The sequence below is a fragment of the Lipotes vexillifer genome, unplaced genomic scaffold (genome assembly GCF_000442215.2).
Source record: "Lipotes vexillifer unplaced genomic scaffold, Lipotes_vexillifer_v1.1 scaffold1268, whole genome shotgun sequence".
Taxonomy (NCBI): Eukaryota; Metazoa; Chordata; class Mammalia; order Artiodactyla; family Lipotidae; genus Lipotes; species Lipotes vexillifer.
The window spans coordinates 177479-199002 of record NW_006789000.1 but is presented as its reverse complement, the minus strand read 5'-3'; the positions used below and the strand labels follow the sequence as shown (position 1 = coordinate 199002).

The 21524-nt window shown below is 38.1% G+C and overlaps 1 protein-coding gene across 1 annotated transcript in view; it reads left to right on the top strand.

The window, feature by feature from the left end:
- The window catches only part of BMS1 (BMS1 ribosome biogenesis factor), a 45076-nt gene that overhangs the window by 10794 nt on the left and 12758 nt on the right, over nucleotides 1-21524 (top strand). The window contains exons 9-12 of the mRNA XM_007461902.1: nucleotides 372-1132; nucleotides 1348-1449; nucleotides 2354-2511; nucleotides 7572-7653. Of these exons, the coding sequence (XP_007461964.1) occupies nucleotides 372-1132; nucleotides 1348-1449; nucleotides 2354-2511; nucleotides 7572-7653 (1103 nt within the window). The remainder of the gene's footprint in view (nucleotides 1-371; nucleotides 1133-1347; nucleotides 1450-2353; nucleotides 2512-7571; nucleotides 7654-21524) is intronic.

Here is a 21524-nt window from a genome sequence, read left to right as displayed (position 1 = left end):
TCCCTGCCTTGGACCTGCAGTCTGCCATTTCTCTAAGGATCATCTGTTTCAAGCTTGGAACTAATGGGTCTTCTAAAAGATCTGTTAAGCACTCACTTCCCTTTTGAGCAGTTTCTTTCTAAAATTAGACGTTTTTTAATAAAGGTTATCTCTTTATTTTCTCTATAAGTTCTTTTGTAGAGTGGTATTATGGAAATATGCATGAGTTTGCTTATTAACTATTCCAGTATTTATCACATCATTCCTTTATATGCTATGTCATTTAAAACCATTCCTTGACATTATTTCCTATTTCTTTGCATATTTATTGACTTGCAGATTAGCTGGTTATTGTACAAACAGAATTATTTTGCATCTTCTCTTTAATATAGGCTGTGGATGCCAAAAGAGGAAAAGCAGGTGGATTTAAAAACTGGTCGAGTGCGTCGGAAAGCCATTTTTGGAGATGAAGAAGATGATTCTGGAGATAGTGATGATGAAGAAGATAAAGAAATGTCCGAAGGTGACAGGTTGGAAAATAGCTCTAGTGATGATGAAACAGAAGAGGGGGAAGATGCTGAAATGACTGGTAAACAGTGTATGTCTGGTAAAGGTATCAAACGGCAAAAACTTGAGATGGAAGAAGACGTTGAGGTGGATTTGCCAGCGTTTGCTGACAGTGATGATGACCTTGAGAGAAGCTCAGTAGAAGAAGCAACAGAAGAAGCTGATGAAAGCATTGAAGAAGAGGATTCCACTGCAGAGGAAGAGAGGGATATTTTAGAATCAAAAGTTGTTAGAGAAGGTGGTAAGCCAGGGCTGTTACAAACTGATGATCTGAGTGATAGTTTGAATCTGGAGAAGTCTTTGACAATGAAAAAAGCAACCCTCACCACTTCAGATTCAGGTCATTGCACAGCTGAAGAGGCATTTGCATCTGAAGATGAATCTGAAGAAAACTCTCTCAGTACAGAGGAGGAGGACTCAGAAAATGAAGAGGTTATTAGGAAAAAGTTTCCAAATCCTTCTCAAGTGGTCAGTAGTCAGAAACTGGGGTCAGAGAACTTAATTGATGAGACCAGTGATATAGAAGACTTACTCAGAGAGGAAGAAGATTATAAGGAAGAAAATGACTATTCCACAGAAACTTCAGGTATGCTTAAATTTAATTTAACTGCCGTTACAAACTTGGCACTGAAAATATTCTACAAATAGAATGTCTACCATTGGGGGTCTGCTGTTTTGGAGACTTTGTTAACTGTTCAAGTATTACACCTCATTAAAGGATTTCAGGATGAATGAGTGATGAGCTGGAAGCAGAGAGGACAGACAAACAGATTTAACTGATGTCTGTGTTGGTCCTTTCAGGTGCCCTCAAGTGGAAGGAAGACCTTTCCAGGAAGGCAGCTGAGGCTTTTCTGAGGCAGCAACAAACAACTCCAAACCTTCGAAAGCTCATTTATGGGACAGGTAAAGGAGCTCTGGTTCAGATCTAGAAACATTTTAGTTTCTTAGACTATTTTCTGAAAAGGAGATGAAGAAATTGGTTAGAGGATTTGGGTGGTACTTTTGATATCCATAAGATATTCCTGGGCGTCATAGTTGATATTTGGCAGATGTTTTTAATCATCAGCTCATGAGGACCGTAAATCAGTCATACGAAGTAGATTCATGGGTTTGCCATAAAACTTTTGATAAGAGTAGTCTTCATTATGTCATTTTGTACCCCCTGTAGAAAATCCTTCATGAATTTTTTTGTAGAATTTAGTACCAGAAAAATAATTCTGCTTGAAAAGGTGTTTTTTCCTCTCTGAGAATGAGTGCTCTGTATTACTCATTGTTTTTTCCTTTTGCCTTTCTCCTCTGATTTTATATTTTATTAAATTTGTCTATATGTTCTTTTTGGAAAGAGCTTGACTCAGTAATGCAAAAAATAAAGTGATGAACCTGATATTGTGGTCCCTATTTACTGTATGGTTAGAACAAGGCCAGGGAGTATATGTGAGGTAGGAGCATGGAATCGGGGGTTGGTATTTACTGACTTGCATTCAGGTTTTGTCTAAGTACTCTTAGTGATTAGAGACTCAGCACTCTTCAAGAGAAACTCTTTATGATAATTGAAAGCTCTGTCTTTAAATGTCCCCTCCCTGCCCCATCCCCCAGTATTCTCCCTCCTCAGTGGACACTTTGCTGCTGCCTTGCAGGAGGGCAGATGTCCTCCAGACCTGCTCAGCAGTAGTTCCGTGGCCTTTCTGTGTCTGTGGCTGATGCGCTCAGGGGCACACACCATACCTACTGCAAACAGAGACCCTCAGTCCCTAGTCCTCCAGTGGGTGGATTTATTCTCACTTTTCTATCATGGTGGTCTCTTTAGTGACAGAGGATAACGAAGAAGAAGATGGTGATACCAAGGAAGAGCTCGGAGGGTTGTTTCGTGTCAGCCAGTCTGCCAGCGAGTGTAAGCACAAGGCTGACTCTTTGGACTGCTCCAGATTTCATGTGGAGGTGCCCCATGATTGGGATTTAGAGGAGGTGAGGCTGAATATAGTGTGTTTGACTTATGAGAAAATTAGGGAATATTTTTAAAAGATTATGTGATTTCAGTATTGCCTACCTGTTACTTGCTTCTTATTTTTTGTGTTTTTTTTTTTACATCTTCGTTGGAGTATAATTGCTTTACAATGGTGTGTTAGTTTTCAACTCTTAGTGTGAATAGTATTGTTAATCTTTATTTTGAAGCATTGCACGTAGGTTTTCATACATTTGAGATACTTTGTGTTTTATGACTAGGAGATACGTAGTATCCCTGAGTTAACATTTATAATTTCTACTATTTGTAAGCAAACAGGAATCCATAATACTGGTAAATTTTCTTCCCCCACTCATCACCCTCTAGTCACACTAGAGAATTCATTCAATTCTTAAACTTGCCAGGTTTAATCCCATCTTAGACCTCTTGTCTTCTGTTTTCTTTTCTGAAATGTTCTGATCTTCCCAAGGCTGACTTCTTTTGATCATTCGGTTTAGCTGAAATGTCACTCCTCAGGGAGGCCCAATGACTATCATATTATGTATTTTAATTCACTGGGTAGCACTTGTGCACTTTACGAGATTTTTATGTAAGCATTTTTTGGGTAAAATTTAATACAGATTATATAAAACCACATAAAAGTAATTGTTTAACTTAATGGATTACTAGGTGAGTACCTTTGTAACCACCATGTGTCCATCCTAGTCATAGGCCTATCCTCCCTGCAGAAGGAATCACGACTCTTATGGTAATCATTTCCTTCTTTTCTTTATAATTTCATCCTTCAAGTATGTATCAGTGAACACCAAAGTTTAGTTTTACCAGGTTATTTTTGTTTATTTTTCTCTATGCCTTTTAAATCTCTCAATCTACAATATTCCCCTCCACCCATCTCTTTTTTCCTTACCTTTTCACTTGTTTAAGAAACCAAGTATTTGATGTGTAGAGTTTCTCATATTCTGGATTTCCTGGGCTCATTGCATCCCTATGTGCGGTCTGTCAGACTTCACTCTTCTCTGTATTTCCTATAAATTGGTACAGAGCAATACCAATAGAATTGTGTATGGTGACGGGTAAAGAATTGTCTTATGTGGCTACTTGTGGCTATTGAGCACTTTAAATGTGGCCAGTGAGACAGAAGAACTAAAATTTTAATTTTATTTAAGTTTTGTTTAATTTTAATTAGAATTTAAATAACCACATGTTGTAGCTACCCTCTGGACAATGCATCTAGAAGTTTGATTAGATTTAGGTTTGAGGTTTGAGGTTTTTGTTTTCAAATTTTTTGGCAAGACTGCTTCCTAGGTGGTGGTGTTTTTTCATTGGGAGGCACATAAAATCATCTTGTGATGTTAGCTATTGATGCTCAATGCCTAGATCCATTAATTTGTTAAGGATGTAAAATGGTGATATTTTGTTCAAATTCCTCTTGTTAGCTGGAATACTTCTATAAAGAAACTTCTCATCTACTATTTGGTTACCCAGTTCCATATAAGCAGTATAAATGCTTGATTATTTTTATCAGTTTTCAGAATGATTCTCCAAAGGTGACTTTTTTTTTTTTAACTCATGAATTTAAATATAGGTGATGTGTTTCCTTTCACTGCACTTGTTATCCTTGCTGATGATCATATTTATCACATCTGTGACCAGTGAGAGTCTCTTCAAATTGGCTCCTGAGTCCTTTTGACACGATCCTAGTCGTCCTTAGATTGCTTCATTGCTGTCTGATATGATAAGGTGTTCCAGTATCATCTTGTACATTTCTGATGCCAGACTTGGAAACAGCCATAAGAAGTCCTGATTTTTCTTAGTACAAAATGGTATTTCAACATCACAGTCTAGGTCTATGTATACTCATTGCTATGGGTCGGTCATTGTTTCTAGGCCTTTTCAGTGACCAGAGCTAGGAAAATTCATACATACATTTTCAATTCAGACTCAGGACTACAGGCTTCTTACTTAATCTCTTTTATCTTCTGTTTATATCTCTTGTTTTTCCACTGTAGAATTAGTTCCTGTTTGAACTTGAAGATGATTAAATTAGAAAATTGTGTAATTATTTGCTTTATCCCAGTTATACATAGAAGTGTCAGAATAACATTACACGTTTCTATTAATATGGTTACTAAAAACAGTTAAAGTTTTTTCCTTTATTTAAAAAAATATATTTATTTATTTGGCTGTGTGGGGTCTTAGTTGTGGCACATGGGATCTTCGTTGCCGTGTGCAGTATCTTTTAGTTGCAGCATGCGGGATCTAGTTCCCTGACCGGGGATCAAACCCGGGCCCCCTGCATTGGGAGCATGGAGTCATAACTGCTGGACCACCAGGGAAGTCCCCTGAAGTTTTTTTCTTATATGTTCTCCCTTTTGGCTTTTCAAAAGTGGCTACACCATTTTGCATTCCCACCAGCAGTATGTAGCTTTTGAGTCCTCCACATTGGAATAACATCACCAACACTTGTTATTACCTGTTGTTGTTTTTCTTGTTTTTTATTGTTATAACCATTCTAGGAGGTGTGATGTAATATCTCATTGCAGTTTTGATTTGCCTTTTCCGGATGGCTAATGATGTTAGACATTTTCATGTGCTTGTTTTCCATTTGTATATATTATTTGAAGAAATATCTATTCATACTATTTTCCCATTTAAAAAATTGGGTTATTTGTCTTTTTATCATTGAGTATGTATTCAGGATCCAAGTCCCTTATCAGGTATATGATTTGCAAATATCTTCTCCTATTCTGTAGGTTATCTTTTCTGTGCCCTTTGAAGCACGAAGTTTTAAATTTTGATGAAGTCCAATTTCTCTGTATTTTTGTTGTTGTTGGTATCATATCTAAGAAACCATTGCTAAATCCAAAATCATGAAGATTTACTCCTATGGTTTGTGTAAGGGTTTTATAATTTAGCTCTTACGTTTAGGTCTTTGATACACTTTGAGTTAATTTTTGTATTTGGTGTGAGATGAGTCCAACTTCATTCTTTTGCATGTGGATATCTAGTTGTCCTAGCACCTGTTGAAAAGTCTGTTCTTTCCCCTATTGCCTTGTCTTGGCACCCTGGGTGAAAATCACTTGACCGTAGATACATGGGTTTATTTATGGACTCTCAATTATATTCCATTGATCTATACATCTGTCCTTATGCTAGTACCATACTATTTTGATTACTATTGTTTTGTAATAAGTTTGGAAATCACAAAGTGTGAATCCTCCAACTTTGTTCTTTTTCAAGATTATTTTGTCTTTTCTGGATCCCTTGGGTTTTCTATATTTTAGAATCAAAGAATTCTTGGCAGAATCTTCTTCTGCAAAGAAACCAACTGGGATTCTGATAGGGATTGCACTGACTTGGGTAGTATTGAGACCTTAACAATACCAAGTCTTCTAATCTGTTAACATGGGATGCCTTTCCATTTATTTAGATCTTTCAAGAATGTTTTGTAGTTATCAGAGTATAAGCTTTGCACGTCTTTTGTTGGATTTATTCCTAGTATTCTTTTTGATGTGATTGTAAAAGGAACTGTTTTCTGAATTTCATTTTTGGATATTCATTCCTAGCGTATAGAAATAAAGTTTACTGTTGTGTGTGTGTATATATATATATATATATATAGGTCATTTGACCTGCAGATTTTTTTTTTTTTTTTTTTTCCGTATGCGGGCCTCTCACTGTTGTGGCCTCTCCCATTGCGGAGCACAGCCTCCGGACGTGCAGGCTCAGCAGCCATGGCTCAAGGGCCCAGCCACTCTGCGGCACGCGGGATCCTCCCAGACCAGGGCACGAACCCGTGTCCCCTGCATCGGCAGGGGGACTCTCAACCACTGCGCCACCAGGGAAGCCCTACTGTTGTATATTGATCTAGTATCTTGCAATCTTGCTGAAGTCATTTATTCTGATAGTTTTCCAGTAGATTCCTTAGGGTTTTCTATACACAAGATCATACCACCTGTGAATAGAGATAGTTTTTCTTTCTAAACTGGATGCCTTTTATTTTAATTTCTTGCCTAATGGCCCTGACTAGAATGCCTAGTACAGTGTTGAATACAAGTGATGAGAGGAGACATCCTTGTCTTACTCCTGATCTTAAGGGGAAAGCTCTCAGTCTTTCACCATTAAGTGTGATGTTAACTGTGGGGTTTTTTATGGATGCCTTTTATCAGATTTAAGAAGTTCCCTTCTAGGTTTGTTGAGGGTTTTTATCTTGGAAGGTCTATTTTTTAAAATTTATTTGGTCCCTGGTTCCCCTGAGTCAATTGTTAAGCCTCATAAAGCAAGGATCTTTTGGAACAGTTTGACATTCAGTGCCTGCAAAGCTTCTTGGCACAGAGTAGATGTTCAGTAAATACTGAGTGATTGTAGGCATGAAGGAATGAATAAATGAGCAGATTTGCTTTTGCATCCATTGTAATCATGCTAGCTGCAAGGCTACTCTTTGAGAGTGAGGTTGTTATCTGAAAAATGTGAATCATGATCAAAATGTGATTGAAAGCTGGGACCCATGTGAAGATTTCTTTATATGTGCTTTTGAGCCCTTGGCAGTGACTGACATGTGCTGTCTTAAGTCAGGTTCCCCAGGAAGCAGTCTGAAGTAGAGAGTTATATACAAGTTTTAGCCTGTATTTGAGAGGTGCATCCAGCATCCACTACATTTGTGTACTGGATGATCTGGCAGATCTGGGACTGGGAGCCTCATCAGTACTCTTTGTACTGTTGGGCTCATATAAGACATTTTGTCTTTGGCAGAGGAATTACGTTTTCAAACAGCCATGATAAGTCTGGATTAACGAATTAGTAAATATCTGTTTGTTTACTTATGAAGTCACTGGGCTGAGGTTATTTTCCCTATCCACTGGTTAATGCTGTAATATTTATGTTTTTATATCTGTTGTTATACTATATACATCAAAGTTATTTCATAGGCCCACTTGGAATGAAAATATCCATAGAACTGTCTTGAAAAGTATTTAAAGGCAAATTGTTACCTACTATTTCTCAAAGCAGTTATTTATTGAATGATTGGAGCCTGTCAACTAAGCTGACTTTTCTGTATAAGGTTATGAACAGTATCAGAGATTGCTTCGTGACTGGGAAGTGGGAAGAGGATAAAGATGCAGCCAAGATCTTAGCAGAAGATGGTAAGTAAACGGCTGTGTTTTTCAGAGAAGACTGCCTTCTCTCTATATTATTTTCTTCCATATCTTTAATAGTCAACTTGAAAATATTAGTCACTTGTGAAATGGCTTGGGGAACTCTGACAAGAGTTCTGACAGGAGTAACATTCTAGTTCCTCCTTTCATGATGGTCTTATTTTCTCCCTCTGGTTAGTTGACTTATTAGATATGGGCATTGAAGAAGAGTGGGAAGCTCTCCATAAATTTTATCATGCATTGTTAAAAATAGTCATTCTTGTTTATGTGCTGTGGCTAGATTCACATTAAGATTCAGGTTAAGCATTTTTGGCAGGCATGCATAGGTATGTAGAGGCTTCCTAAGAAACATTTTCAGTTTCTTCTATGATCATTGGTCAAATTTGGTTTTCTTGTAGTGGTGGTTGTGGTTTTTGTGTTTATATTTTGACATTTTCATGAGATTTTTTTTTTTTTTTTTTGCGGTACGCGGGCCTCTCACTGCTGTGGCCTCTCCCGTTGCGGAGCACAGGCTCCGGACGCGCAGGCTCAGCGGCCATGGCTCACGGGCCCAGCCGCTCTGCAGCATGTGGGATCTTCCCAGACTGGGGCACGAACCTGTGTCCCCTGCATCAGCAGGCAGACTCTCAACCACTGCGCCACCAGGGAAGCCCATGAGATATTCTGCATAATATTTTCTGACAAGACTTTCAGTGAAATTTTGAATTTTTAACAGAATAAAGCTCTCATCTGTTATTTGCACTTTCTCATTTCTAACATTGTTCCTTTTTTTTCTTTTTTTGTGTGTTTTAGTTAGATCTGCATGTTCTCTATTTTGTTAGATCCATAACTTTTGGGTTTATTTTTCATTTTACTGTTTTTCTCATGATTAAAAAATTAACAAGGTTTGATTTTTTTTCTTTTTTCTTGTATTTGTTAGTTGTGGGATTAGAAAAGGAATTTTTTGGTTTTGTTTTCAAGGAAAGCACTTTGAAAAATTAAGGTATAGCTTAATGTTCAACCTAATATATTTTGACAACTATATACACTTATATCCATCACCCAAAATGAGAATAAATAAGAACATTTCTGTCACACCCTAAATGTTTGTCTGTGTCCTTTGCAGTCAGCACCCACCCCCTACCCCAGGCAGCCACTTTTGGATTTCTATCACCATAGATTTGTTTTGCCTGATCTTGGACTTCATACAGATGTAGTCAGACAGTATGTATTTTTTAGTGTTTGGGTTCTTTCCCTCAACACAGTGTTTTACTTTTTGATAAATCAACCTTGTTGAGATATGTTTTACATACAGTTAAGTATACCTGTTTTAAGAATATTCTTATTTGGCTAGTTTGGACAATTGTATATGTTCATGTACTACCATTACAATCAAGAAATAAAGTATTTCCATCACCACAGAAAGAACCCTCATGCCCCTTTGCAGTCAGTCCCTACTCCCACCATCACAGCAGTCCCAAGGCAACCAATGATCTGCTTTCTCTCACTATAAATTAGTTTTGCCTTTTCTAGAATTACATAATAAAAATACTCTCTTTTGTCTGTAGATTCTTTTACTTAGCATACTGTTTTTGAGGTTCATTCATATTATAATTTGTTTCTTCTTATTGCTGAAAAAGTATTCTGTTGCATGGGTATGCCAATTGTTTATCCATTTTTCTCTTGATGGCCATTTAGGTTGTTTCCAGTAGTTGACTATTACAGTTAAGGCTGCTCTGAACATTCACGTATAGGTCTTTTTTTGTGGAAATTGGTTTTCATTTCTCCTTGCTAATACCTAGGAGTAGAATGGCGGAGCTATGGGGTGGGTAGATGGACACCCAACTTGATAAGCAACTAATAAGAGTTTGACTCCGTTTTTAATGTTAGACTGATGACAGCTCTTAAGCCCCACCTGTTCTGTCCCCCTTTCTGTCCTACATCTGGGCAAGCTGATAAAAAAGCCAAGTTGCTCCTCTTTTGGCATCAGGAGGGAGTTCAAACCATATACACTCCAGCTGTCACCAAAGCCCCACCACCTCCTAACTACCAATAGCTCAAGCTATTCTCCTTTTCCGCCCGCTCTCCCAAGCTGTATTTGAACTAGCTTGGGAGGTCTGCCCTACTCTCCCCAAAAAGTCTCATTATGTGAATTATAAATCTTTCCGTATCCTCTTGATTCATGTGTGTGTCATCTGTCTCAATATGCAAACCATATTTTGGGTGGGAGGTTCATCCTGTCTCTGTGGGTTGATTACGAAGTAAACTGCCCCACAGTTCTTCAAAGAGAACTCCAGCAGTGGATGACAATTTCAGTTCACATCCTAGTGGGTGTGAAATAGTATCTAGTGGTTTTAATTTGTAATTCCCTGATGACTAAGGACAGTTGCATATCTTTTCATGTGCATATTGGCCAATTTAATATCTTCCTTTGTGAGGTATCCATTTAAGTCTTTTGCTTATTTTTTTAAAGTTTATAATAGTTTAGATTTAGAGAAAAATTGTGAATGTAGTACAGAGTTCCCACATACCTCACACCCAGTTTGCCCGATTATTATCATCTTACATATGGATGGTACATTTGTCACAATTAATGAAAAGAGCACTAACAAAATCCTGGGTCTCTGCCAGTTTGAGCACCTTTCTGTGTGTTAGGGGGCCATTTGTATTTCCTTCCATGACTGTCTTTGAATATGCTTTGCCCATTTTCTATTGGGTTATTGTTGATATTTTTTCATACTTACTTATAAGAATTTTTTATATATTAGAGAAATAAGTCTTTTGTGATATGAGGTGCCACATTTAACCCCCTTATTTTAACATTTGTATTTTAACTTTATGATTCTTTCATGTGGAATTTTTTTTTTTAATGAAGTTAGATTTATCAGTTTTGCCTTAAATGACTTTTGGGATTTGTCTTATACTTAAAAAGGTCTTCTGTAAAAAAAAAAAAAAAAAAAAAAAAAAAAAAAAAAAAAAAAAAAAAAAGGGAAAAAAAAATTTCCATTTTTTTTTTTAGTGTTTTCCTTTTTTCTTTTTTTTTTTTTTTTAGCATTTAAATTACCGACTCATCTGCTATTTATTTTAGTGTGAGTTGAGAGGCATAGATAGAGTTTTTCCCAGGTGGCCACCAGGTTCTTTCCAATACTATTTGTTCTTTTCCCAACTGATTAAAATGCTCTTTTTGTCATATTCTTAGTTGATAGATATAGAAAAAAGTTTTTGGACTTTTCTAGTTTATGTCATTGATTTCTGTTGGTTCACTCATCATTGCTATGTTTAAAACCCTTATATAGCTTTATAGTATGCTATTAAGACCCCAACTATTAAAACTGGTATGACTGGTTCCTATCTCTCCCTGTCTCTGCTAGGTTTTTTAGAATTCTTCCGACTATTCTCTTACTTATTTTTCCACAGAAACTTAAGAATCATCTTTTCCGTTTCCAAAAGAAAGTGTGGTGGATTTGTGTCTTTTATAGTAGCTGTATTGAGGTTTAATGGATATACAGTAAACTGCACGTATTTAAAGTGTACAGTTTGATAAGCTTTGACATGAGTATACAATCACCACAATCAAGATAATGAACATACTTTTCACCCCAAAAGTTCCCTCATGCCACTTGTTATCCCTCCCTTCTGTCCTTTCCCTATTACCGGGTAACCACTCTTCTGCTTTCTGTCACTGTACAAGAGTTTGTGTCCTCTGTAATTTGATATAAATGGAATCATATGGTATGCAGTCTTTTCTAACTTATTGTACTCAGCATAATCATTTTGAGATTCATCCATGCTGTTGCATCTTCATTCCTTTTTATTGCTGCGTAGTTAATTTCTTTTTATTGGTGAGTAGTATTCCATTGTATAATGCAATACAGTTTGTTTATCTGTTCACCTTTTTTTTTTTTTTCTTGCGTTATGCGGGCCTCTCACTGTCGTGGCCTCTCCCATTTGCGGAGCACAGGCTCCGGACGCGCAGGCCCAGCGGCCATGGCTCACGGGCCCAGCCGCTCCGCGGCATGTGGGATCCTCCCGAAATGGGGCACGAACCCGCGTCTCCTGCATCGGCAGGCGGACTCTCAAGCACTGCGCCACCAGGGAAGCCCTATCTGTTCACCTTTTGATCGACATTTATGTTATTTCCAGTTTGGGGCTATTGCAAATAAAGCTACTGTGAACATTCTTCTACAAGTCTTTGTATGAACAACTGCATTCATTTCTCTTGGGTACATATCTCAGAGTGGACTAAATGAATCATATGGTAGATATAGTTCTAATTTTTTTTAAGAAATAGCCAAATTGTTTTCCTTAGTAGTTGTACCATTTTGCATTGCCACTAGCACTTTATGAGACTTCCAGTTGCTCCACATCCTTGCCAGTGCTTGATATGTTGGTCTTTTTAATTTTAGACACTTTTTAAGGTTTAGAGTGGTATCTCATTTTATTTTCCTAATGATTAATGATAATGAGCCTTTTTTCACATGCATATTTGCCACCTGTGTTTCTTCAGTGAAGTGTCAAATCTTTTGCCCATTATTTTATTTCGGTTGTGTGTTATTATTGAAGTTTAAATTACTTTTGATACAATCCTTTATCACATGGAATTTGCAATTTTTGCCCATTGTGTAGCAAAGACCGTCATATATGATCTGTGAATAAAGACAGTTATACTTCTTTCTGTGCCATCTGCATGACTTATTTTTCTTGTCTTAGTACACTGGCTTAAACTTCCAGTACAATGTTGATTAGAAGTGGTCAAAATAGACTATATACATATTGTAATATTACACCTACATTTAACCAATATTTTACCACTTTGAGTAACATGTGGAAACTTTTCTTCCATTTAGGCCCTTTTATCTTCCCCACTTAAAAAGATTTTTTTTTTATTATTATGTAAGTTACAGATGTACAATATAGTGATCCACACTTTTAACAGGTTATACTCCATTATAGTTATTATAAAATATTGGCTATATTCCCTGTGTTGTACGGGGAATATATCCTTGTAGCTTATTTTATACCTAATAGTTTGTACTTCTTAATTCCCTACCCCTCTATCGGCCCTCCCCACTTCCCTCTTCCCACTGGTAACCACTAGTTTGTTCTCTGTATCTGTGAGTTTGTTTTTTTTTGTTATATTTAGTACTTTGTTGTAGTTTCCCCACTTTTAAATAGTGGCTTGAATATTATATAGTGGTATAATTTTTTTGACTATGAAATATGATTTTACAAATTCATAAGATGGATAGTCTGTTCTGTGTATCCATATTTCTGTTCTTTTTCTCTTTTTTCTTTTGTTTTTTCTTTTTTTTCTGATGGTCTCAGCTTTCTCCTTTTATAATTTCCTTTCTGCCTAAGAACTTCCTTTAGCCATTTTTTAAGGGTAAGTATGGTAGCTACAAATTCCTGTAGCTTTCCTTCATCTGAGAATGTCTGTTTCCTTCTTCATTTCTAAAGAATAGATATATAGGCTGTCATTTTACTTGGTGTGCACCTACAGGTAATCTGTCATTTCTTTCTGGCTGCTTTCAGATATTTTTTATTTGTTTTTAGTTTTCAGAAGTTTGATTGGTGTGAATTTTGTTGGGTTTACTCTGTTTGAGATTAACTCATCTTGAATCTGTAAGTTTGTGTCTTTCAACAGATTTAGGAATCTGCAGTCATTATTTCTTTCAGCTCCAGACTCCTTATGAGACTCTGATGATACAGATGTTGGGATTTTTTTGTTTCTGTCCTACAGGTCTTTGAGGTGCTCTTCATTTGTTTTTAGGCTTTCTCTATGTTGTTCAGACTGAATGAATTCTATTATGTGGCCTCAAGTTCTCTAAGTCCATCCTCTTTCATCTCTACTCTTACTATGGAGCCCATGTAGCCAGTTTTTTAATTTCTGTTACTGTATTTTTCAGTTCTATAATTTCCATTTTGTTCTTCAATTTCTTGTTGAGGTTTTCAGTTTTTTGCTTGTTGCTGTAAGATTTATAGTTGCTTGTTGAAGGTTGTTTTTTTTTTTGGCTTTTATAATTTTATTTATAATGGCTGCTTCAAGGTACAAGTCAGATAGTTCGAACATCTGATTCATTTCAGTGTTGTTTTCCGTTGTCTTTTCACATTCAAATGATGATTTTCTTGGTTCTGGGTATGACAGGTGATTTTCTATTGTAGCCACACATTTTATTTGGAGACCCTGGGTCCTATGTAATTTTTAAATTTTAGCAGGCGATCATCCTGTTTAGGTTTAATGTACAGGCCCTGGTCTACTTCATGGGCTGTGGTTCCAATGACAGTTTAATTTCAGAGCCTTTGTGGTACTGTTTTGCTGTACTTGGTTTATCTGGTGCTACTGGTTCCTGCTGGTGCTACCTGGAGGGAACAGAGGAGCTTCCCTAGGCTGGGCCACCTAGTGTGGCTAGGTTGGGGAAAGTTGTTTTGGCCTCTGGGGCCAGTTTGCTTGTTCTGGGGGCATCTCCTTTGCTTGGTCCTGCCTGGACGCATATTGTTTTTAAGGTGGAAGAGGAGAGTCTCATGCCTGGTGGAATCCCTCCTTGCTGATAACCCTTGGGCACCTGGTACATCTTGGTGGCAGAAAGGAGATTCAAGCTCGTTGGGAAGGCTAGCACTTTCCTTCATCACTTGCTGTCAGTGGGATACCCAGTTTACCTGGATTGCTGGTGAGATCTGGTTCAATCTGAAGGAAGAATGGGCCTATCTCATTCTGCGGCTGCCTTCTGTTGCCACTTGTGGATTGGGAAATGGTGGCCCTAAGTTGCCTTTCTGTGGGTTGTGGTATAGTGAGACATAGGCCACTATGTCATTCCTCTGGTCCTGGGGACGCTCACCAGCCCATCTTTTTTTTTTTTTTTTTTGCGGTATGCGGGCCTCTCACTGTTGTGGCCTCTCCCGTTGCGAAGCACAGGCTCCGGACGCGCAGGCCCAGCGGCTATGGCTCATGGGCCCAGCCGCTCCGTGGCACGTGGGATCCTCCCAGACCAGGGCACGAACCCGCGTCCCCTGCATCGGCAGGCGGACTCTCATCCACTGCGCGACCAGGGAAGCCCACCACCAGCCCATCTTTGTCTTTCTACCTTTCAGAGTTCTCCTTTGGTTGTCTCTTGTGCTCTTGCATCATTTCTGTGGCTCACGGGCCCAGCCGCTCCGCGGCATGTGGGATCCTCCCGGACCAGGGCACGACCCCGCGTCCCCTGCATCGGCAGGCGGACTCTCAACCACTGCGCCACCAGGGAAGCCCACCACCAGCCCATCTTTGTCTTTCTACCTTTCAGAGTTCTCCTTTGGTTGTCTCTTGTGCTCTTGCATCATTTCTGGAGTTGATGGTTATACACATTCAGGAGGAACAGAGGAGATATGTCTACACCATTTTTTCCAGACTGGAAATCCTTGGTGGTTATTTTCTTTTCTTTTCTTTTTTAACATCTTAATTGGGGTATAATTGCTTTACAATGGTGTGTTAGTTTCTGCTTTATAACAAAGTGAATCAGTTACTATGTAAAACAGAGAATTAGAGTCTTCATGATATTGAGGCTTCCTTTCCAAAGACATGGTGGTTTTACTTGTTCAGTAGATAACATTAATAATATCTCCTTCATTGAGTCATGTTGAAGAATATAGTTAAGGCATGTAAAACACTTAGAGCAGTGCCTGCCTGGTATGTGAAGCACTTAAAAGCATTAGCTAAGGTTATTCCATGTGTCCTTTATTTTATTGTATTTTTTTATTGGAGTAAAATTGCTTTACAGTGTTGTGTTAGCGTCTGCTGTACAGTGAAGTGAATCAGCTATATGTATACCTATATGCTCTCCCTCTTGGCCTCCCACCCGCCCCCATCCCACCCATCTAGGTTGTCAGAGAACACCAAGCTGAGCTCCCTGTGTTATACAGCAGGTTCCCAGTAGCTATCTGTTTTACATGTGGTAGTGTAATTATGTCAAACCTAATCTCCCAATTCATCCCACCCTCCCCTTCTCCCAGTGTGTCCACATGTCTGTTCTGTATGTCTGCGTCTCTATTCCTGCCCTACAAATAGGTTCATATGTACCCTTTTTCTAGATTCCACATATATGTGTTAATATACAATATTTGTTTTTCTCTTTTTGTCTTACTTCACTCTGTATGACAGACTCTAGGTCCATCCACATCTCTACAAATGACCCAGTTTCATTCCTTTTTATGACTGAGTAATATTCCATTGTGTATATGTACCACATCTTCTTTATCTATTCATCTATCATTGGACATTTAGGTTGTTTCATGTCCTGGCTATTGGAAGTAGTGCTGCAGGTAACATTGGGATACATATATCCTTCTGAATTATGGTTTTCTCAGGCTATATGCCCAGTAGTGGGATTGCTGGGTCATATGGTAGTTCTATTTTTAGTTTTTTAAGGAACCTCCATACTGTTCTCCATAGCGGCTGTATCAGTTTACATTCCCACAAACAGTGCAACAGGGTCCCCTTTTCTCCACACCCTCTCCAGCATTTATTGTTTGTAGACTTTTTGATGATGGCCATTCTGACTGGTGTGAGGTGATATACCTCATTTTAGTTTTGATTTTCATTTCTCTAATAATTAGTGATGCTGAGCAGCTTTTCATGTGCCTCTTGGCCATCTGTATGTCTTCTTTGGTGAAATGTCTATTTAGGTCTTCCGCCCATCTTTAATTGGGTTGTTTGGGGTTTTTTTGATATTGAGCTCCATGAGCTGTTTGTATATTTTGGAGATTAATCCTTTATTGCTTCACTTGCAAATATGTTCTCCCATTCTGAGGGTTGTCTTTTCATCTTGCTTACGGTTTCCTTTGCTGTGCAAAAGCTTTTAAGTTTCATTAGGTCCCATTTGTTTATTTTTGTTTTTATTTTCATTACTTTAGGAGGTGGGTCAAAAAAGAACTTGCTGTGGTTTATGTCAAAGAGTGTTTTCCTGTAGGAGTTTTATAGTGTCTGGTCTTACATTTAGGTCTTTAATCCATTTGGGGTTTATTTTTGTGTATGGTGTTAGGTAGTGTTCTAAGTTCATTCTTTTACATGTAGCTGTCCACTTTTCCCAGCTTCACTTATTAGAGGCTGTCTTTTCTCCATTGTATGTTCTTGCCTACTTGGTCGTAAATTTGGTGACTATTGTGTGTGGGTTTATCTCTGTGCTTTCTATCCTGTACCATTGATCTATATTTCTGTTTTTGTGCCAGTACTGTACTGTCTTGATGACTGTAGCTTTGTAGTATAGTTTGAAGTCAGGGAGCCTGATTCCTCCAGCTCCGTTTTTCTTTCTCAGGATTGCTGTGGAGTCTTTTATGTTTCCATACGAATTGTAAAAATTTTTTTGTTCTGATTCTGTGAAGAATGCCATTGGTAGTTTGGTACAGATTGCATTGAATCTGTAGATTGCTTTGGGCAGTATAGTCATTTTCACAATGTTGATTCTTCCAATCCAAGAACATGTATATTTCTCCATCTGTTTATGTCATCTTCGATTTCTTTCATCAGTGTTTTATAGTTTTCTGAGTACAAGTCTTTCATCTCTTAGGTAGGTTTATTCCTAGGTATTTTATTCTTTTTGTTGCATTGGTAAATGAGAGTGTTTCCTTAATTTCTCTTTATGATTTTTCACTGTTAGTGTATTGGAATGCCAGAGATTTCTGTGCATTAATTTTGGATCCTACAACCTTACTAAATTCATTGATTAGTTCTAGTAGTTTTCTGGTGGCATCTTTAGGATTTTCTATGTATAGTATCATGTCATCTGCAGACAGTGACAGTTTTACTTCCTCTTTTCCAATTTGTATTTCTTTTTCTTCTGATTGCTGTGGCTAGGACTTCCAAAACTATGTTGAATAAGAGTGGCAAGAGTTGACATCCTTGCCTTGTTCCTGATCTTAGTGGAAATGTTTTCAGTTTTTCACCATTGAGTATGATGTTTGCTATGGGTTTGTCATTTATGGCCTTTATTATGTTGAGGTAGTTTCCCTCTATGCCCATTTTCTGGAGAGTTTTTATCATAAATGGTGCTGAATTTTTTCAAAAGCTTTTTCTGTATCTGTTGAGATGATCATATGGTTTTTATTCCTTAATTTGTTAATATGGTGTATCACATTGATTGATTTGCATATATGGAAGAATCCTTGCATCCCTGGGATAAATCCCACTTGATCATGGTGTATGATCCTTTTAATGTATTGTTGGATTCTGTTTGCTAGTATTTTGTTCAGGATTTTTGCATCTGTATTCATCAGTGATATTGGTCTGTAATTTTCTTTTTTTGTGATATCTTTGTCTGGTTTTGGTATCAGTGTGATGGTGGTTTCGTAGAACGAATTTGGGAGTACTCCTTCCTCTGCAATTTTTTGGAAGAGGTTGAGAAGGATGGGTGTTAGCTCTTCTCTAAATGTTTGATAGAATTCGCCTGTGAAGTCATCTGGTCCTGGACTTTTGTTTGTTAGAAGATTTTTAATTACAGTTTCGATTTCATTACTTGTGATAGGTCTGTTTATGTTTTCTAATTCTTCCTGGTTCAGTCTTGGTAAATTGTACCTTTCCAAGAATTTGTACATTTCTTTGTGTTTGTTCATTTTATTGGGTTATAGTTGTTCGTAGTAGTCTCTTAAAATCCTTTGTATTTCTGCATTGTCAGTTGTGATTTCTTCTTTTTCATTTCTAATTTTGTTGATTTGTGTCCTCGTCCCTTTTTTTCTTGATGAGTCTGGCTAAAGGTTTATCAGTTTTGTTTATCTTCTCAAAGAACCAACTTTTAGTTTTATTGATCTTTGCTATTGTTTTCTCCATTTCTATTTCATTTATTTCTGCTATGATCTTTTTTAAAATTTTTTTTATTTTTCACATCTTTATTGGAGTATAATTGCTTTCCAATGGTGTGTTAGTTTCTGCCCTACAACAAAATGAATCAGTTATATATATACATATGTTCCCATATCTCTTCCCTCTTGCGTCTCCCTCCCTCCCACCCTCCCTATCCCATCCTGCTATGATCTTTATGATTTCTTTCCTTCTACTGACTTTGGGTTTTCTTTGTTCTTCTTTCTCTAGTTGCTTTAGATGTAAGGTTAGATAGTTTATTTGAGATTTTTCTTGTTTCTTGAGGTAGGATTGTATTGCTATAAACTTCCGTCTTAGAACTGCTTTTGCTGCATCCCATAGGTTTTGGGTCGTCGTGTTTTAGTTGTTATTTGTTTCTGTGTATTTTTTCTATTTCTTTGATTTCTTCAGTGATCTCTTGGTCATATAGTAGTGCACTGTTTAGCTACCATGTATTTGTTTTTTACAGGTTTTTTCCTTTAATTGATTTCCAGTCTCATAGCGCTGTGGTCAGAAAAGATGCTTGGTACGATTTCAGTTTTCTTAAATTTTCTGAGGCTTGATTTGTGACCCAAGGTGTGATCTATCCTGGAAAATGTTCCGTGTGCCCTTGAGAAAAACGTCTATTCTGCCAATTTCGGGTGTACTGTCCTATAGATATCAATTAAATCTATCTAGTGTATTTTGTCATTTAAATCTTGTGTTTCCTTACTTATTTTCTTTTTTGATGAACTGTCCATTGGTGTAAATGGGGTGTCCCCTACTATTATTGTGTTACTGTCGATTTCCCCTTTTATGGTTGATAGCATTTGCCTTATTGAGGTGCTTCTGTGTTGGGTGCATAAATATTTATAATTGTTATATCTTCTTCTTGGATTGATCCCTTCATCATTATGTAGTGTCCTTCCGTATCTCTTTTAACAGTCTTTATTTTAAAGTCTATTTTATCTGGTACAAGTATTGCTACTCTAGCTTGCTTTTAATTTCCATTTGCATGGAATATCTTTTTCCATCCCTTCACTTTCAGTCTGTATGTGTCCCTAGGTCTGAATTGGGTCTCTTGTAGACAGCATATATATGGGTCTTGTTTTTGTATCTATTCAGCCAGCCTGTGTCTTTTGTTTGGAGTAGTTAATCTATTTACATTCAAAGTTATTATCGATATGTATGTTCCTATTACCATTTTCTTAATTGTTTTGGGTTTGTTTTTGTGGGTCTTTTTCTCCTCTTGTGTTTCCTGCCTAGAGAAGTTCCTTTAGCACTTGTTCTTGGTTTGGTGGTGCTGAATTCTTAGCTTTTCTTTGTCCGAAAAGCTTTTGATTTCTCTGTCGAATCTGAATGAGATCCTTGCTGGGTAGAGTAATCTTGGTTGTAGGTTTTTCTCTTTCATCACTTTAAGTATATCCTGCCACTCCCTTCTGGCCTGCAGAGTTTCTGCTGAAAAATCAGCTGATAACCTTATGGGTATCCTTTGTATGTTATTTTTTGTTTTTCCCTTGCTGCTTTTAATATTTTTTCTTTGAATTTAATTTTTGTTAGTTTGATTAATATGTGTCTTGGTGTGTTTCTCCTAGGGTTTATCCTTTATGGGACTCTCTGTGCTTCCTGGACTTGGGTGACTATTTCCTTTCCCATGTTAAGGAAGTTTTCCATTATAATGTCTTCAAATATCTTCTTAGACCCTTTCTTTTTCTCTTCTTCTTCTGGGGCCCCTATAATTCAAGTGTTGGTGCATTTAGCATTGTCCCAGAGGTCTCTGAGATTGTCTTCAATTCTTTTCATTCTTTTCTCTTTATTCTCCTTGGCAGTTATTTCCACCATTTTGTCTTCCAGGTCACTTATTTGTTCTTCTGCCTCAGTTATTCTGTTATTCCTTCTAGTGTATGTTTCATTTCAGTTATTGTGTTGTTCATCTCTGTTCTTTAGTTCTTCTAGCTCTTTGTTAAACATTTCTTGAATTTTCTCAATCTGCGCCTCCATTCTATTTCCAAGGTTCTGGATCATCTTTACTATCATTACTATGAATTCTTTTTCAGGTAGTTTCCCTATTTCCTCTTCATTTATTTGGTTTTATAGGTGTTTACCTTGTTCCTTCATCTTGACACTTGCATATTTTTTTATTGTCTCTCTCTCTTTTTTTTTTTTAATGAGTGGGATTGTATTCCTGTTTTACTGGTTGTTTGGCCTAAGGCTTCCAGCACTGGAGTTTGTAGGCTGTTGGGTAGAGCTCGGTCTTTGTGCTGAGATGAGGACCTCTGGGAGACCTTACTCTGATGACTATTCCCTGGGGTATGAGGTTTTCTGTTACTCCAGTGGTTTGGACTCGGAGTTCCCACCACAGGAGCTCTGGCCCAACCCCTGGCTTGTGAACCAAGATCCTGCAAGCCATGTGGGATGGCAAAAAAAAAAAAAGAAAAAGGAAAAAGAAAAAAGGAGCAGAGCAATAACAAAGAGAAAATAAAATAAGATTAGAAAACTAACAGATATGTTAGAAAGAATAAAAAAAGAAAAATATAGATCAAACAACAACTGGAAGGTAAAAGAAAACCGCAGTAGTAAAAAAAGAGGAGTTAAAAAAAAAAAAAGCCAAACAAGGCCTTGGCTATGGGGGTGGGGCTTATGCAGGGGCGGGGTTTAGGTGGTGGATGGGGTCTATGCTTAGAACCCACAGGGCTGGAACAGGCCCTCCGGGGTGGTGGGGGTTGGGGCTTAGGCTCAACGCAGCAGGAGGTGCCAGGAGTGCCTCTGTCCCTGGAGAGCAGAGTACCAGGTCCAGTACCCCAGCAGGCTCACTGGGCTTGAGTGGCCAGGGGAAATGCTAGGTGCCTTCCCCCTAGTCCTCCGATCCCAGAGGACCCCTCCCCATTGGCCTCTCTTGTCTCCCCCACCCCCACCCCTCCCCATGCCCCTAGGACCCACGCAGCAGGAGAGGGCTCCGGAAGGCAGGGGACCAGACCCCAGCAGGCTTCCTGGAGCTGAGTGGGTGGGGGAAATGCCCACGGTGCTTCCCCTGATCCCCTGGCCCCAGAGGGTCTCCCCTGTCCACCTCTCCTCC